This window comes from Nyctereutes procyonoides, unplaced genomic scaffold (assembly GCF_905146905.1).
Source record: "Nyctereutes procyonoides isolate TBG_1078 unplaced genomic scaffold, NYPRO_anot_genome, whole genome shotgun sequence".
Lineage (NCBI taxonomy): Eukaryota > Metazoa > Chordata > Mammalia > Carnivora > Canidae > Nyctereutes > Nyctereutes procyonoides.
This window is the reverse complement of record NW_026575048.1, coordinates 1,865,845-1,884,099: the sequence shown is the minus strand read 5'-3', so window position 1 is coordinate 1,884,099 and position 18,255 is coordinate 1,865,845. Positions and strand designations below refer to the sequence as shown.

The 18,255-nt window shown below is 50.4% G+C and overlaps 2 protein-coding genes across 7 annotated transcripts in view; one reads left to right on the top strand and one right to left on the bottom strand.

The window, feature by feature from the left end:
• Positions 1-13,405, bottom strand: part of TRAPPC12 (trafficking protein particle complex subunit 12) — an 86,663-nt gene extending 73,258 nt beyond the window's left edge. The window contains exons 1-3 of one of the 6 annotated variants that reach the window (XM_055327641.1): positions 11,608-11,687; positions 4,168-4,310; positions 2,796-4,001 (exon numbers count right to left, since the gene is read on the bottom strand). In XM_055327641.1, coding sequence (XP_055183616.1) covers positions 2,796-3,995 — 1,200 coding nt within the window. In that variant the 5' untranslated portion in view covers positions 3,996-4,001; positions 4,168-4,310; positions 11,608-11,687. Of the gene's footprint in view, positions 1-2,795; positions 4,002-4,167; positions 4,311-5,934; positions 6,187-10,692; positions 11,451-11,607; positions 11,840-11,986 lie in introns of those variants that run through there. The other 5 variants (XM_055327638.1, XM_055327637.1, XM_055327640.1 and 2 more) reach the window with 5 other exon arrangements.
• A 507-nt stretch (positions 13,406-13,912) lies between these two features.
• Positions 13,913-18,255, top strand: part of EIPR1 (EARP complex and GARP complex interacting protein 1) — a 121,376-nt gene continuing 117,033 nt past the window's right edge. The window contains exon 1 of the mRNA XM_055327521.1: positions 13,913-14,091. Within this exon, the coding sequence (XP_055183496.1) occupies positions 14,050-14,091 (42 nt within the window). The 5' untranslated portion in view covers positions 13,913-14,049. The remainder of the gene's footprint in view (positions 14,092-18,255) is intronic.

Here is an 18,255-nt window from a genome sequence, read left to right as displayed (position 1 = left end):
TGACTGGTGCAGGGTCCTGACTGTCTCACATTTAGACAAGTGGAACTGTGGAGGTAAGCTTGGCAGCAAGGGAGGACCTATGACAGGGGCTCTGTATTTGATTCACTCCAGGGGAAACTGGTCCCGACCTCCAGGGCTTGTGTTTCCTGCCTCAAGAATGACTGCCATTTGGGCCAGCACGATTTTTCTGGTCCGACAATAACCAGCCTGCAGGCTATTTAGCATTCTTGGCCTCATCCATGTGCTCACCCCAGACCTCTTGGCAATTGGAGCGAAGCACCTCTACATGTTTCCAAATGTACCCCAGAACCCCTGGGCGAAGTCATTTCCATGGCAACCTTCAATTTTCCCCTGAATTACAATCAGTAGGAGAAGCAAACTGCAAACAACAGATAGTTTGGAAAGGAAGGGCCAAAAGGCCAGTCCCCCTGAGGTTCCAGGAACTTAGCAGCAGAGCACAAAGTCCCCCACAAGGGGAAGGGGGAGGAGGAGGGAAGAAACCTGAAGCAGAAGTGTAAACGCCCCCACCCCAGGTACAGTGGATCCAGACAGGGCCTGGGAATGGTGGGGGAGGAATCTGTGAGTATACAGATCAAATGCTGCACGTCCAAGTATCCCCCAAACTCAGAGTCTATAACTGGAATTCTTTAACAAGATCCTGCAAAAGTAAGCTTATGTTCAGTACATTCCTCTTAAGAGAGTGGAGAAGGAAGCTCCGCACAATGCCTGGTGAACAGTACCCGCACAGTAAATGTGCGTTTGGTACCTGAATACTCGGTCAAGACTGCCATCCGAAGCCTACAGGGTCCAATTTCTAGATTTCTAGATCCCTAGAAAACAGCTAACGGCTGCGCATCTCTGGCGTGGCCCCTCTCCCAGGGCTCACAAGTCCACCAATGCCACACCATGCATCCCACGCCCTGGGCTTCCTGACCAGCCACATGTGTGCAGGGCCGGCCATGTGCTTACCGGAGAGGGCTGCTGGAGACAGTTCCAGGAGGGCAGACGTACGCAGGCCCCAAGGCCAGCAGCCGGGAGTGAGCCCCCGCACACACACTGAGCCGTGTGACAACTAATGATCCTACCTGTGGCCGACATCGGACGAACTCATTTTATAGGTACGTGTTACACGTACTTATATATGTTCTTACCGTACTATGCGTGCCAGATGCCATCTCATATCCAGTTTTTCAAATTTAACAGTATGAACCTCATTAAAAATTCTGCTCTATCATTATTTTTAAAGATTTATTATTTTTAAAAACATTTTATTTATTTGAGAGAAAGAGAGAGTGCACATGCAAGACAGTGCATGAGCAGGGGAGGAGGAAGAAGAGGGGTAGAGGGAGGAGGAGAAACACATTCCTCCCTGAGCAGGGTGCCCGATGCCAATGCCAGGCTCAATCCCAGGACCCTGAGATCCCGATTGGAGCCCAAGGCAGACACTTAACTGACTGAGCCACCCAGGCGCCGCTGTATCATTATTATCATTATTGCTAATACCTACGTAAATATTTCAACCTAAAGAGGAGTCAAATGTATTCAAACAGCCTCCTGACAATGGGCTTTTGGATTATTTTAGATGCTTTGCAATAATAAACCACACTCTGACAGGCATCCCAAAAGCTGGGTATTTGTATACCAGTGACATTATTTCCTTATAAAAAAATTCCTGGGCAGCCCTGGGTGGCTCAGCGATTTAGTGTCACCTTTAGCCCCGGGCGTGATCCTGGAAACCCTGGATTGAGTCCCACTTTGGGCTCCCTGCATGGAGCCTGCTTCTCCCTCTGCCTGTGTCTCTGCCCCTCTCTCTCTCCTCTCTGTGTATTCTCATGAATAAATAAATAAAATCTTAAAAAAAAAATTCCTAAGACTGGGATTTCTGGATCAAATAATATGCACATTTGGATGTTGATTTAAAAATTTTACTTAAAAAAGTTTGTACTGATTTATAGTCCCATCAGGGCTGCCGGAGGCAGGCTATTTTCCCAAGCTTTAGCAAGCGAGAAATAATCATGAATGAAATGCCTAATTAGATAATGGAAAATGGAGATAATCGTACCATCTCTGATTGCGAGACTAAACTTTTCTATGTCATTTATTATACAGAACACTGAAATATTTCTGTGATTCGTTACTTTGTGGGGCCATCCATATTTTTCTTAATGAGTCTATAAAAACTCTACATTGGGGATATAATATGCTAAACAAATACACTCCCCAGATTTTTTTTTTTTAATTTATGATAGTCACAGAGAGAGAGAGAGAGAGAGAGAGAGAGAGAGAGAGAGAGAGGCAGAGACATAGGCAGAGGGAGAAGCAGGCTCCATGCACCGGGAGCCTGACGTGGGATTCGATCCCGGGACTCCAGGATCGCGCCCTGGGCCAAAGGCAGGCGCTAAACCGCTGCACCACCCAGGGATCCCCACTCCCCAGATTTAAAAAAAAGGTAATCTTTTGTTGAAGGTTAAATGTCACAAACAACCTAACCATGCGAAGCTCGCAGCTACATCAAAGAAGTATGATGTAACTATCTACCTGGCTGACAGTTACTTCTAAGACTGCTTAGTGCCTTAAATCATCACATCAGGGAAATCAACAGAGTTCCAAATTAACCAGTGACATAACACAGGGTTCAAAATGAGAAATTTTCAGTCCTTGAAAGGTATTTATGTGACATACATATGAGGGAGGGGGGTGGGAGTGAGAGGGAAAAGAGAGAGACGGAGAGGAACTTGAAGAGGCCCCTGAGGCATCCTGCCGCGAGCGCCCCTCTACAGATGCCCTGCACCTACCTGGATGTTGTCAAACTTGAGGCCTGGCATGGTGAGGCTCTCCTTGTCTACAAACACCGTGCTGTACTGCTGGGTTGCCAATGAAATCAGGACGTCCCTGGTCCCCTCCCCAGGGAGCCAGGCATCGCTTCTGCGGTCCATCTCGCTCATGCTCAGGGCTGTGGCAAAGGGGTCCTCGCTCCCTGCAAACACAGCCTGGATCTGTGAAAACGGTTTTGGAGACTGAGGAATTTCTAGGGAAGCTGTGCAAACACCGGATTCTGATTTTTCGATCCCTGGGGAGTGAGAAGGCTCGGCAACACTTGGGGATCTCTCACCCACCGGGGTCGAGAGTGAAGACAGTTTTTCTGGAACTGAAGAACCGGCATTGGGGTTACTGACGGAGATGAAAGTAGAAGTTGTGAATGAGTCGAAAAAGTCTGAGGCCAACGAATTCGTGTTGGTCGGATCGCCAAAAAATTTACTTAGGCTGGGGCTTGGCTGGACTGCCTGGGGAGGGGTCTTGGCCACCGTGTCACTGGCGCCGCTGAAGCTCGGGGACTTCACCATCTGGGACTCGAAGCCGTCCCGCAGGAGCAGAGGTGGCTGGGAGCGGGCAGGAAGCGAGTGGCTGAAAATAGTGCACACGGGGACGGGCTCCTCGGCGGGAGGGGACTGCCTTGCAGGGGGTGTGCACCCCGGTCCCTCTGGGAGGCTGCTCTCATCCCTTGGGCCCAGGTCCTCTGCACCCTCCTCTCCCAAGGAGGGCACACTTTTGACTTCTTTGTGCTCAGAGTCGGGGGTCGTGTCAGAGATGTGTTTAGATACCCCCTCCCCGTCACTCGCACTGTTGTTGCTCAGGGTGTCCACTGCTCCTTCATCCACAAGGCTTTCCAGTCTGGGACCTGAGTTGCCTTCTGCAGGTTCCACTACATCCTGCAAGCAGCCGAGGTCACCTGTGTCGTCTTCGCTATTGTTAGGGGAGTCAGAGATGAGGACGCTCTCCATCATGTGCTCATTAAGCTTATCCACGAAGTTGTTAGAATCTTCCGATATAGTTTCATTCTCTTCAGACCCGAACTCGTCTCCACCGAGGTCAATGGTTTCCTCATGATAAAGCAGCTGCCCCGGTTCTTCCTGCAGAGTGGTGCTCCCAGCTTGCTCCTGGGCCGGAAGCGAGTCCTCAGTCCCACTCTGCTCGGTGCCGTTAGCGTTCTCCATGGTCCCCTGCAGCAAAGACAGATATGAACCAATCCCATCAGCTTTCTATCTTACTGTTGAGCTGATTTAACCTTCCTGTTAAAACCGTTTCTTAAATTTAAGAAGCAAATGGTGGATACACATCATTATACATTTGCCCAAACTCACGGAACACACAACACCCAGAGCGAACCTGAATGTGGACTGTGGACTTTGTATGATAATGACATGTCAACGCAGGTTCAGTGATGGTAACAGATGTCCTGCTTGGTGGAGGAATCAAAGATATGCGGGAGATCTCTGGACCTTCTGTGCAATTTTGCAGGGAACTGACAGCTGCTCCAAAAAATAAAGTCTATTAAAAAATGTTTTCCAGTTATATATTCAAAAAGTTCAAATTTCAAAAGACTCCATTTGTCCAGGCACCTACTGATCGGTTGATCATGGTAAACGACACGTAACAGAACCATCTTAATCATTTCTGAGTTTACAGTTAAGCTGCATCCAGTGCATTCATATCGTTGTGCAACCATCCACCTCCCATCCTCAGAACGCTTCCCATCTTGTAAAACTGAAACACCGTATCCATAAACGATGACTTCCCAGTACCCCCGTCCCCACCGCCAGCCGGTGACTGCCTTCTACTTTATAACTCCAGGAATGTGACTACTCTAGGTACTTCACAAGAGTGGGACACTATGGTATTTGCCCTTTTGTGACTGGCTTACTTCATTTAGCATATTGCCCTCAAAGTTCACTGATGTTACAGCCTGTCAGAATTTCCTTCTTTTTTAAGGCTGAATAATATTCCGTTGTAGATACATACCACATTTTGTTTAAACATTCATCCACTGATGAACACTTGTGTTGCTTCCACCCTTGGGCTACTCTGACTGCTGCTGTGAACACATGTGTACAAATGTCTGAGTTCTTACTTTTAATTCTTCTGGGTATGTACCCAGAAGTAGGATTGCTGAATCATACAACACTTCTATTTTTAATGCTTTGAGTGACCAAAAAACTGTTTTATGGAAAACAGTCATTGCACCATTTTACATTCCCTGCAACAGTCCACAAGGGTTTTAATTTCTCCACATTCTTGATGACACTTATTTCCTGGCTGGTCCTAGCCATCCTAATGGGGCTGAGGTCTCCAGCCTTTCAAACCCTATTTGTTCTTTTTGACTCACTTATAGACCCTCTCTTCCATGAGGCCTCCCCAAGACACTCCAACCTGTAATAATCTCCTCATCCTCCCTGGGACACCGTCTGTCTGAATGGAAGAGAAAGAAAAACTGTACGCTGACAAAGGCCCACTCACGGCGGGCGGGGGGGGGGCATGCTCACTCCTGCTAATGACAGCAAACCAGATCAATTATTCCGATGCACTGTCCTCGGCACTCTGGTAAGGGTCTTACGTATATGTTCCTACTTGGTCCTCAGAACAACCCTGTGATGCAACTGCTATCATTTCCTTCATCTTGCAGACGAGGAAGCTGATGCTCAGGGAGGTCATGTAGCTTGCTCAAAGCTGTGCTGCTAGTAAGCAGGGAAACCAGGGCTGGTTAAAGCTGAATCGCTAGGTGCACGCTGGATGGTAGAGGCCACAGAATGAAACAAGGTGCTCCTTTTCTTGAAGAACTTTTTGAGCAAAACCTACTGTATAGTTCTATTCTTACAATGAACAAAGTCCAATTAGGATGAGGGTTTTTCTGGGGAAAAAATGCCTTCTTGACCTTTAAAAACTATCTTAACTGGTCTCTAGATGAGAGTATTTTTGTCAACGCTTTCACAGTATTCCAAATTAGCTGTCCTTCCTTTTTATAGCCTAGTCACCCTGAAATCTAAAAACAAGATGACTTTAAAGTAGATAAAGTAGAGGAGTTTCTTGTCCAGCAGAGTCAGTTACTAATTTTTCATTTGTTATATATTCATTTGATTAGCTATAAATGAGTCAAACCTGAAATGAAGAAGGAACAAAAGCTCCTCTGGTAATGTCTCACAGCAAGGCGGATTGAAGGCTGCTTAGGGAACATCAAAAAATGGATGTGGCATCACATGTAGGGATTTCCCCTAGGTCCTCTCTGTATAGCAAACAGAGGTTGGGCAGGAAAGCCATGGGAACAAGCACGACTTCATTTCACCTCTATGGTAGCTGAACGAGATGCCATCAGTGCCCTAATATACAGAAGGGGACACTGAGAATCAGAGCAGTGAATTCATCCAAAATCATTGGTAGTGGGGCATCTGGCTGGCTCAGTCCATAGAGCATATGTATCTTGATCTTGGGGTTGTGAGCTTGAGCCCCAGGTTGTGTGTAGAGATTACTAAAAACTAAAATATTTAAAAGAATAAAATCACTAGTAGGGGTGCCTGGGTGGCTCAGTTGGTGATGTGTCTGCCTTTGGCTCAGGTCATTATCTCAGGGTCCTGGGACCAATTTCTGCATTGGGCTCCCTGCTTAGCGGGGAGTCTACTTCTCCCTCTGCCCCTTCCCTCACTCATGCTTTCTCTCTTTAATAATAAAATCTTAAAAAAGTCTTACTGGTGGTAAATGACACTTCCAGAAATGGAGTTTGGTCCTTCCTGACTAACCCTCATGAGGACTGAACTATCCCAGCCCCTAGCACAGTGCCTGGTACCTGGGAGATGTCAGTAACCACAGCTGGGTCAACTGCTGGTTCTGAGGCCCTCTCAGAAGAAGAAGAAGGAAAAAAAAAAAAACCCAAAACAGTTCAGATTGTAACTCCAGAAATTCCAACGCCAACGCCACATTAATGGTTGATCGTAGAATAATGTAGGATATAAGAAAAGGTCTGATACAATTACAGGAAAAGGTAAAGAATATCAGAACTGGCAAAATCAGAGTGTTTTCTTTATATAGTGGGAAAGGTGGAGAAAGTTCTACTCTTAAACAGAAATAACTGCCAAAGTTAACTTAGGTATATTAGCTACAGAGACAGACAAAAATGGGGATATCGTAGGAAAGACTGTCCACAGACAACGCTGAGCTACTTCCCACAAGACACTGGAATAAGAGAAAGCGAATCACTCTGCAAGATCCACTCATTATGTGGATTGGATACTTATAGCAAGAAACAACTGCTTCAGCAGTAATTAAAGAAACAGATTGAAACTATGATTTTTTTTTTTAGAAAAAAAAGTCTATGAAATAGGCAGATTTTTAGAAATGACATTTCCTAGGGGAGTTCTGAGGGAAGCTTATTTATCAAGAGTGGAAATATAACTTTTCTGCAGAGCAATTAGGCAAAGGATAAAACCCTGACACAGCCAATTGTTTACCAATTTACCTAAAATGTTTCTAAAGTAACAATCTTCTGAAAGGAAGAAAGGGAAGTAAAAAATCAACATTCTTTCACATCAATGCTTGTTTGTAACTATGTTTTGATTTTCTTCAGAAACTTTGTTTCTAATCCAAACTGAATTAGAAAAATCAATGTTTCCTAGTGACAAAGTTTACAAAGATCCTGTCCACTCCAGAGTAAAAATTATATTACTAATCCTAATTTCTTTAAAAAAATTATTTATTCAAGAGAGAGAGAGAAAACGGGCAACTGGGGTGGGGCAGAGGGAGAGGGAGAAGCACGCTCCCTGCTGAGTGCAGAGCGGGATGCGGGGCTCGATCCCAGGACCCTGAGATCATGACCTGAGCCGAAGGCAGACGCTCAACCGACCGAGCCCCGCAGGTGCCCTGATCTCAATTTCTGAATATAAACTACATATTTATTAAAAACCACGGCCAAAGGGGTGTGTTGAAATGTCCTGCAAACCAGGAGCCATTACTCAGGGCATGTTTCGGCGTCTTAGGTCCCAGGGTAACTCGGTACTCCCGTGTTCCGGGGAGTGACACAGAGAGAAAGCCAGGTAGTTAACACACGTACACGAGGCAAAAAGAAATATGGTGCTGGGGGGATGGAGAGATCCTGGACAGAAAGGAAGAGCTCACGTATACATTTTCTTTTCTCAGCAGGAGACCTTAGAAGGTTCTTTTCTTGTAGTCTTCCCCTTCTCTTCTAAAGGTGCAATTTCTATAAATAGCTTTTAACAAATTTTGAGTGGATACGAAACAGCATTTATAACAAGTGGCTGAGACACTCTAATATTTACTTCCCACCCCCTTTGGGGTACTCTCCTGAAATTTGTCATACTCTTGTTTTTCTTTAATCTTCCAAATATTTACTTCCTTAACACATTACTTAGATTTTTCAGTTTTTGGCTTAATTTTCCCTATCTACCACTGATGGACTCCTGAGGTATTTTTAGGTTTCTGATAGTATAAACGGTGCCATCGAGAATATTCTTGTACATGTCTCCTGGCGTACACGTGTAAGTTTGTATATTACGTTATCAAACATTGTGTGTATGTTGGGTCATAGAGAATGCATCTCTTCATCTTTACTAGAAAACGTCAAATTTCCTACCTAAGTATTTGTACCAATTTACATACGTAGTAGCAGTGTGGAAGTATTCTTGTTCAACACATTCACCTACACTTGGTACTGTCAGATTTCTTAATATCAAGAATACAGAATACATTCCTGTAACTCAACAGGACAATAAATGACCCAACAGAAAAATAGGCCAAAGATCTGAACAGGCTGAGAGGGACACACATTTCACAAGCATGTTTCCTGTGACTCATGCCATACATTTTAATTTTCCTAGGACACTTCCATTGCACACCCACGGTTACTGTAAAATTAAGTACCTCTTTGAGCTCTCAAGAGTACTGGTTAAGACAATAAACAGTTCTATGACCTACGTATCACAGAGGAATTCCTCACATGGTACCATAAGCTAGAACCATGAATGCTTATAAACAGCAACTTTAAATAAAATACCTGTCCTCTCCCAAAGATTTAAAAAAAAAAAGAAAACAAACCTGGAAACAAGCCCATATTGTGTCTATGTGCCCATAGACACAATAAATAGTATATTAAAAATGGAGCATCAAGTGTAAAACAAACGAACCGTGCTATACTTAACACATCAGTGTTTGAACCTCACAAATCTAATTTTGCAACAAAGAATGAGTAGAAAAATAAGCAGCATGATTTTCTGTATAAGGTTCAAAACCTTGTAAATTAAATATACTGTTGTAGGAATACAAGTGCAAAAGCAAGGTGATGATAATACCCAATTCATTTGGGGAGAGGGCTGGAGGTGGTGGCAAGAGAAGGTTTGATTAGGGAGGGACACATGAACAAGCCATTGGCAACTGTCCATTTCTTCTGCTGGTGGGCAGACTGGGTAAGGTTTGCATTTGATCTTTACGTCTTCCATGAATGCTACATGTGGTCTTTATACTTCACATTAAAAAAAGGAAAAGCACATGTATTTGTTTTTGATTCCGGTGGAATATAAATCATTATTCCAATTATCAGCTTAATCATCTTATTAAATCATAGACATGATTTTTAGCTTATGTTAGCATCAAAATGCTAGCAGAGAAAGTGGACATTATGTTCAGGTGAGTGGGCTTTGCATGATGTCCTTAATACCTTATGATCATTTTTTAAAAGATTTTATCTATTTATTCATGACGTGAGAGACACAGAGAGAGGCAGAGACACAGGCAGAGGGAGAAGCAGGCTCCATGTGGGGAGCCTGATGTGGGACTTGATCCCTGGACCCCAGACACACCCTGAGCCGAAGGCAGATGTTAAACCACTGAGCCATCCAGGTGTCCCTTGTTTTTTTTTTTTTATTTTTTTTATTATTTTTTTTAAATTTTTATTTATTTATGATAGTCACAGAGAGAGAAAGAGAGAGAGGCAGAGACATAGGCAGAGGGAGAAGCAGGCTCCATGCACCGGGAGCCCGATGTGGGACTCGATCCCGGGTCTCCAGGATCGCGCCCCGGGCCAAAGGCAGGCGCCAAACCGCTGCGCCACCCAGGGATCCCTGTTTTTGTTTTTGAGACACACACACACACACACACACACACACACACACACACACACACACAGAGCGAGAGAGCAAAAATACAAATGAGCAGGGTTGGGGGAGCAGAAGGAGAGGAGAGAGAGAATCTCAAGCAGGCTGCATGCCCAGTATGGAGCCCTACCGGGGCTCAATCCTACAACTCTGAGATCATGACCTGAGCTGAAATCAAGAGTCAGTCAGATGCTTAACCGACTGAGCCACCCAGGTGTCCCACCTTACGACTGTTCTTAAGTACTGACTTTAAGCGATTATTTGAGAACTGGAATTTCATTAAGAACAATTCACTAAGAACAAACTACAGTCGTTCTGGTTCCCTTTCTGGACGTGAGGCTGGAATTATAGATCTTTTTACCAGATTGCAATAACGTAAACCCTATTTCCATGAAAACATATGCCATGTTGTGGAAATCTAACTAGCATATACTTACAAAGCCCCCACGTAAAGAACACCCACTACAGATCAAGCACTTGACACTAATTATTTCACTTAATCCTCAGGACCAACCTATAAAGTACCACTATTACCTCCACTATGCAGAGAAAACCAAATGATGGGGCCAAAGGCATGCTGACAGCATTTGATGCCGACAGCTTTCTGCCTTTTGTCTCCTTGAAGGCTGCAAGGACGGAACATGGTCCAGAGCAGCGGAGGTGAGTCAGACAAGAGGACTGAACGCAAGCTGTGAATTACCGCTTGTGTCTTGGCTTCGCTGCTATAAGTGACCCTTGAAAAGTGACTTAATCTCTTCACCTTGCGTTCCCAGTCTGTAAACCGGGGTCATGAAATTCAACAGGAACCGCTGCACAGGGCACGTCCAAACCCCACGGAGCTACTTGTACATCAGCACAGGAACGATGACTTTACTAAGGAAGCACAGACGCGACTCGCTGCCTTGGACTCGGGAGGATCCCGTGGGACGTCTCAGGACGTGGGGACACAGTGAAGACCCTGCCTTCACTCAATGTCCCTCCTGGCACTCCGCTCTCCCGCTGCCGCCCCACACGGTGGGCTGGGCTCACGGGTCACTCTGCACTGTCCCGAATTCATGGAGAGAAGCCAGGGGGAGAGTACTCGGATACAAGGACACGGCATCTTCCGGCGGCCGCGGAGGGTGGAAGCTAGTCCAGTGCCACTGGGCTGAGGGTTTGTGGTCAAGCGAGAGGCACACACGCGTCTCAGCCTATCTTGGAGCCTTGCTCTTCTTTTAAAGTAAGTGTTTTCAGGCTTCACGGGCGCACTCTCTACTGCTCTGGAAGGGTCAGGACGGGGGGGGGGGGACAGGCAACATCCACTTTCACACCAAGAGCCGCATTCACTGTCCCAACCCCAGGGCTGGGCCGGGCAGGTCACATCGGGCGACAGGACAGCAATCCAGGGGCAAGCCGCTCATCACTGAGCGCTGCGGCCCGACGGGCAGGAGGGCTCCCCGGAGAGGTCAGGGGGCAGCACCCGCGGGGAGACTCCAGGGGACGAGCCCTCCTACCCCCAGAGGGGTCTCAGGGACGAGCCCCCAGAAGCTCAGGCTGCACACACCGGGGGGCGGGGGGGCTGTGCCGCGGGGACCCAGGGAGGAGCGTCCCCCGGGCGGCGCGGGGGTCAGGGCGGCGGGGCTGCGCTTACGGACGACCCGCCCCCCACCCCCCCATTCCAGGCCCTGAGTCTCACCTGCCCCCTGCCCCCGGGGTTGGGGAGCGGGTCACCTGCAGCGGGGACCGGACTCCGGGCAGAAGGTGGACGCAAACCGGAAGGGAAAACTGGACCCGGCGCTGCCTGGGGCTTGGGCGCCTGCGCGCGCCGGACGTGCGGACTGCTTCCGCGCATGCCCAGTGCGCGCCGGCCGCCCAGCGCGCTTCCGGTTCGAGCGGTGGTGGGCGGGGCCTGCGCCCCTAGGGGCGTGGGGGCGGGGCAATGGGCGGGGCTAGGTGACCTCCGAGGGGCAGGTGGTAGCCAAAGCACCCAAAAATACTTTTTGGAACGGTTATGCCTATCAGTATTCTCTACGTTTCCTTCTGTGCACCTGTACGACTTGTGTGATAACACTAACCATAAAGATGGCAGTAATAGTACCAATCACGCGGGTAGATTTAATCCAGGAGTCGGAAGACTGCATTCTCCTAGCGCCACAACTTGACCTCAGGCAATTGCAGACGGTGAATAGGATGCTCCAGCCGTGCCTCTGCTCCCTTGATTTCACTGTATTCACTGAGGGCTCTGTGTTCTCCCAACAGGTGTCTGCTGAAGCTTAGCTGTGACCGGCAGGGCACTAGGACACAGCACGGAAAACCCATTTCTGTCTTCTTTTCAGCAGTGATTACATTTTTTTTTTTTTCTTTTTGACTGATACACTACATATTCGAGGTCTACAACAGAATGTTCTGACCCAGGTATACATTGTGAAATGAGTACCACGGTGGAGCAAATTCCATAACCACGGTCCCAATCAGTTATCTTCTTTGTGGGTATGTGATGAAAACACTTGAGACCTACTCTCTAGAATTTCAAGGATAGGATATCTTATGATTAAGCGTAGCCATCCTTCTGTACATCAGGTCTGCATAACGTATTCACCTTATAATCGAAAAGTTGTATGCTTTGATCACTCTCTCTCCTATCCCCGTACCCGTGGCCTCTGGTAAGCACCAGTGCTCCTACAATGAGTCCAATCATATTTTTGTTTTGTTTTGCTTTGTTTGTTTTCTGTATTTTGTATGTCCGTATACTCATGCAGTATTTGTCTTTCTGTGTTTGGCTTATTTCACTTAACAGAATGTCCTGCAGATTCATCCATATTGTCTCCAACGGCAGGATTTCCTTTTTAAGGCCAAATAATATTCCATTCTCTCTCTCTCTCTGTGTGTGTGTGTGTGTGTGTGTGTGTGTGGAGGGGGCACCCACTTGTGCCACACTTTGTCCATCCACTCCTGGATCTACGGACACCTAGGTTGCCTCCGTGTTACTGTGAATAAAGCTGCAATGAACGTGAGTGTGCAGACGTTTCTTTGACACGGTGATTTTGCTTCCTTTGACTCCGGGACGAGGGATTGCTAGACCACACGGTAGTTCCATTTTTTGACTTTTCGAGGATCCTGCACGCTGCCGTCCACGGTGGCTGCACCCGTCTGCGTTCCCATCCACAGCGTATAAGGCTTCAATGCCTCCGTTTCCTGCCAACGCTTGCCGTCTTTTTGACTTTCGAGACTAGCAGTCCCGACAGGTGCGAGGGGACAGCTCACTGTGGTTTTGATCGGCTTCTTCCTGACGACCAGCGACGTGGGGCATCCTTTGCATGTGCGTCGTTCGGACCCGGGCCATGCGTCGTGAAGATGGATTAGGGGCTGAAGGGCGAGTTCCAGAGCCGCACAGTCGGTGAGGTGGGTGGTCTCGGAAAGCAGCGGGGCGCGGCCTGGCGAAGCGCGCTGTGCTGTGGCGCCCTGGGTTTCCGCGTGTCACCGACACCGCCCGGGGAGGCGGCTCGGGAGAGCGGCGTCAGCGGGTCCCCCACGGCCGCCCCGGGCTGCCCAGCCCCCCTCCCGCTCCGCCCCCTGGGTGCTGGCTGCCTGCCGCCCGCGCGAGCTTCGGCCCTGGCCTCGGGGACCCGCTCCCCAGCCTTCAGGTCGGTGCCCCCAGGTGGGGTCTGCAGCCTGGCAATTCTCAAGTGCGCGCGCGCTACGCTCGGCTCCGGGTCAGGGCGGACGGCTCCCGGGCGGCGCCGAGCACCACGGCCAGCAAACCGCTCGCAGAAGCGGGGGAGCGAGGCCCCGCGGAGCGCGACGGAGGACGGACGCCCGCCCACCGGCCGCCCCGCCCCGCGCCCCGCTCCCCAGCGCCCCGCCGCCGCCCTCCATCCCCCCCCGCGCTCCCCCGCCGCTTGGTGGAGGCCCCGGATGCAGTCGAGTGGGCATGCGCAAGCGCCGGGCGCCGCTGTCATTGGCCGCCGCGGAGGAGCGTCCCGATGACGCGGCAGGAAAACAGGAAGTGAGGCCGACGGGAGCCGCGCTGGGCCCGAAAGGCTCCGGGTCGGCGCCGGGGGCGCGGGGGAATGAATGGGCGCTGAGCTAGGGGCGCGCCCGCCGGACGCACAGGCCTGGCGCGGGGGGCGGCCGCGGCATGGAGGACGACGCGCCGGTCATCTACGGGCTGGAGTTCCAGGTGCGTCCCCGGCGGGCCCGCGGGCCTGCGTGGGGCGGGCGGGCGGGGCGGGCACCGAGGCGGGCGCCGGTGGGCCCCGGGCGGGTGCGGGGCGGTGGGCGCCGGTGCTCACGCCCCCCGCGCTGGGGAGCCCCCCCCGCCGCAGCTCTGCCCCCGCGGCCTCCGCTCCCCTCGCCCCGCCCGCTCCCCCCCGTCCCCTCTCCCCCCCACCCCTCCTCCCCCCTCCCCTCTCCCCTCCTCTCCCGGGCCTCGGCCCCCCCTCCCCCGTCCCCTCCTCCCCTCCTCCGCCCCCCCCCCCCGCTCCTCCTCTCCCGCGGCCTCCACCCCCACCCCCTCCTCCCTCCACTCCCGCCCCATCTGCCCCTCCTCTCCCGGGCCTCGGCCCCCCCATCCCCTCGTCCCCCCTCCTCCTCTCCTGCACTCCCCTCTGCCCCTCCTCTCCTGGCCCTTGGCCCCCGCCTCCCCGGCCCCCCCCTTCCAGATCCCCCTTCTCCCCTCCCCTGTCCCCTCCTCCTCCCCTGCCCTGTCCCCTTCTCCCCTCCTCCTCCCTCCTCCCCTGCCCCTTCGTGTCCCTGGCCTGGACCCCCTCCCCCCTCCTTGCTGGGGGCTGCTGGGCCGCGCCCACCCGGGTTCCTGCCTGTGTAGGTTTCCTCCTGCGCTGGGTTCCTGGAGGCCTCCCGGAGGCCGGCCCCGCCTCTGTGGGTGTTCAGGGTGGGCGAGGGGGAGGGGGAGGGGGAGGGGGAGGGGGAGGTGGGCGTGTAACTTGGACCGAGGAGTTGCGGAGTTGCCGAGATAACATAACGGGAAAGTTGTCTCGCACCCCTCAGCCAGCTTCCCCTAACGTTGAGGCCTCCCGTGACCGCGGCCTGGGTGGCCGTCCTGGGGGAGGCGGGCCCTCGTCGTCCGCTGTCGTCCCGTGTCTGTCCTGTGCTGTGCAGGGCCTGCTCCCCGGGCCCCCTGCCCGGCAGGTGCTCAGCACGCGGCTGGGTGAGCGGGGGGAGCGCCGGCGCCGGCGTGCACGTGCAGGGGTGGGGGTGGGGGGGGGCACCCGGAGGCCTGTGCACCGAGGGGGGTGGGGGGGCGGCCCTGGGTTGGCCTCAGCTCCTCCGAGGACCTGAAGGCGCCTACGGACAGACGCGGAGACCAGAAGCCCGGAGCACGGCCTCGTGTAGGACCTGATAACCCGATTGTGGGGGAGCCTGCTCGAGATTCTCCCTCCTCGCCCCTGCCCTGCTCACGTGTGCGCTCTCCCTCTCCTCTCTCCCTCTCCTCTCTCCCTCTCCCTCTCTCTCTCATAACTAAAATCTTTCAGTCCTGGCTTCACCACTTCCTGTCTGTGTAACTTTGGGCTTCAGATTCCTTGCCAATGAACTGGGAAAAGGAACCTGGATCCCCTGTGGCCGTTAGGAAGGTTAAATGAGCCCATCCAGTGACTTCAAGCACTTAGCACAGCGTCTGGCACCTGATAAACATTCAGGAAATGCTCTAATTATTACCGTGAGACCAAGTTCTCATGGATCAGTCCGTACAAGGCATAAGGCGGTGTCAGTGTCCTGTGAGGGTGAGCTGTGTTACGGGGCTTGCCCACAGGCTCCATCACCCAGGACTGTGCCGTAACAGCGGCTTTTGAGATGTCCCCGGGCGTATCTCACTCTCTCAGTCCTGCCTGTGGATGCTGTGGTGTGGGCATAGCCCGCCTGGCCAGCAGGTGAGACTTGGGACTCTAATCTAGGGAAGCCTCAAACCCAAGCCATCCTCAGGGCCCCTGAACCACAAAGTTGCCCTGCCTTCTCCTGGACAAGGTGCACGTGTGGGCAGGTGTGTGGGGGCATATGCGGAGATGGAGGGTTCCTGAGCTTGTGCTTCCTAAAGTGTGTGTTTGCCTCCAGTGTGCCTAATACTGTCTATCTCATTAAATCTTCTAAATAACCCGGAGGTTTTGATCTTCATTGTTGGATCCTTGAGGTAACAAATGTCATTTCCTGGGATTAATATCAAGGAGTGGATCTTTGCCTCGGGCATCAAATGTTTTATCTGAGTTTCTCCTTTATCTTAAAAGAAGTAGCAGATTTTTGCCCTTCTTTATTTTGGACAGCTTGTGGACCTTGATATTGCTGGATTCGAAGAATTCATTACTACAGTAAACAGTAGGGGCGCCTGGGGGGCTCAGTTGGTTAAGCGCTTGCCTTCTGCTCAGGTCATGGTCCTGGGGTCCTGGGATCCAGGCCCATGTCGGGATCCCTGCTCCATGGGGAGGATGTTTCTTGCTCTCCCTCTCCATCTGCCTGCTGTTCCCCCAGCTTGTGCTCTCTCTCTGTCAAATAAATACAATCTTAAAAAAAAAAAAAAAGAAGAAGAAGATGGGGATCTGATTGTTGACCCTTGACTGAGGTAATGAGGCTTGAGGGTAAAATGAGGTCCTACTATGGCAAATAAAAGGCAGAAGAGTGCCAGACGGGGGTCATTAAAGTAGAAATGCTGAGCACGTTTCTGTTTATGGGACATTATGGTATCATGTGATTAACATCTTTTAGCTCATAAAAAGTAACTTTTGACTTGTTTTTATGATCTTGTTATTTAAAATTAAGAAAATCCAAGTAATTCTTATTAGTATTTTAATATGTCAAATTGCTGAAAATCTGATTAAGATCTGCAGGCCCTAAACACGCCTTTTCTATCTTGTCTGATTCCCTGACAACCACATTCAACTTAAAACTGTGTCTTGTCTTTGCCCACTTGCTTTTATTTCTTGGATATTATGTGGTGACTGGATGTCCTGTTACCTGAGGGTTTTTAGCTTTTTCTATGCTCTCCCTTGTCTTTCTTTAGGCTCATGTCCGTTCTGTCACAATTCTTGCCAAATCTATATTTAGGGTCGTCTTTTTTTTTTTTTAAGTTTTTATTTATTTATTTGACAGAGAGAGAGAGAGAGAGAGAGAGAGAGAGAGAGCATAAGCAAGGGGAGCAGCAGAGGGGGAAGGAGAAGCAGACTCCCCGCTGAGCAGGGAGCCCGACATGGGACTCGATCCCAGGATCCCTGGATCATGGCCTGAGCCCAAGGCAGATGCTTCACCAACTGAGCCACTCAGGCACCCCTAGGGTCTTCATTTTTCTGGTTATATAAATATTTTTAGCTGCTGCTTCAAGAAGGGTACTGTGATTTCTTTCTTTTTTTTTTTTTTCTTGTACAGCTTTCCACTTTTCCCTGTTGTGAAGTGCTTCCTTTTTCCATTTGTTTCATTGTTCCTGTGTCTTATGGTGAGTGTTGATGCTTGGCAGCTGCTGCACCTGTCCTGCGCAGTCCGGTTGTCTGTGGGAACGGTGGCCGTCCGTTCTGCTCTTCCATTTTCCTGAAGACATCTGTCCCGGTGCCCCCCTCCTCCTTTGCTTCAGGTGGACCCCCTTTCATCATGTGTGGGGTTTTTGTGTTTACTTTTCATTAGACTTTAGTTGAGTAGGTGCCAGTTTAGTATGTGCCAGTCGTCTGACAGGGCCGCGTAATTGTCACACAGCCCTTGGATCCCCGGGCTTGTTCTTTTCCATTTTAAAGCAGAGGGCTCCGTGGTTTAGAGAGACCTCTCGTAGCTGTTAGAGTGTTGGGCTCAGGCCTGGATCCTTCCTGCTCAAAGGTCTCTTTGCTCTCTGGGGCCTTTTATTCAGAACAAGACACCTGGCACCTCCATGTTCAGGTCCTTTGACCTCTGGTGTCAGAGGCCAGAGGCGACATTCAAAGTGCAGACCTCACCTTCCTCTCAGAGGGCCACAGGGCTCAGAGAGGACTCCTCTCCTTTCTGTCCCCCAGCAGGTGCATAAGACCTGTTGGCTAAGTCACTGTATCGGTCAAGGTGAAGTCGAGGTGACTGGCAGCTGGGAGCGAGGCGGTCCCAGCCCCGTGTGCAAGCTGCCTGTGAGCAAGACTGCAGCCGGTGTGCAGGCCACACCGCCTGCCCCGGCACGTGGGTCATCTGAGAGGGGTCAGGCGGCTGACGTTCCACTGCTCTTCAACCGACTGTCATGCTTTTGCTTACGTAGTTAAAAGGAATATAGGAGAATGTTTTCCTGGGATATAGCAGGACTTGGGGGAAGCCCGGAGAGCTCAGCCATGCGGAGTGCAATCTGGAGACGATTTTGTTTTTTTGTTTTGTTTGTTTGTTTATTTATTTA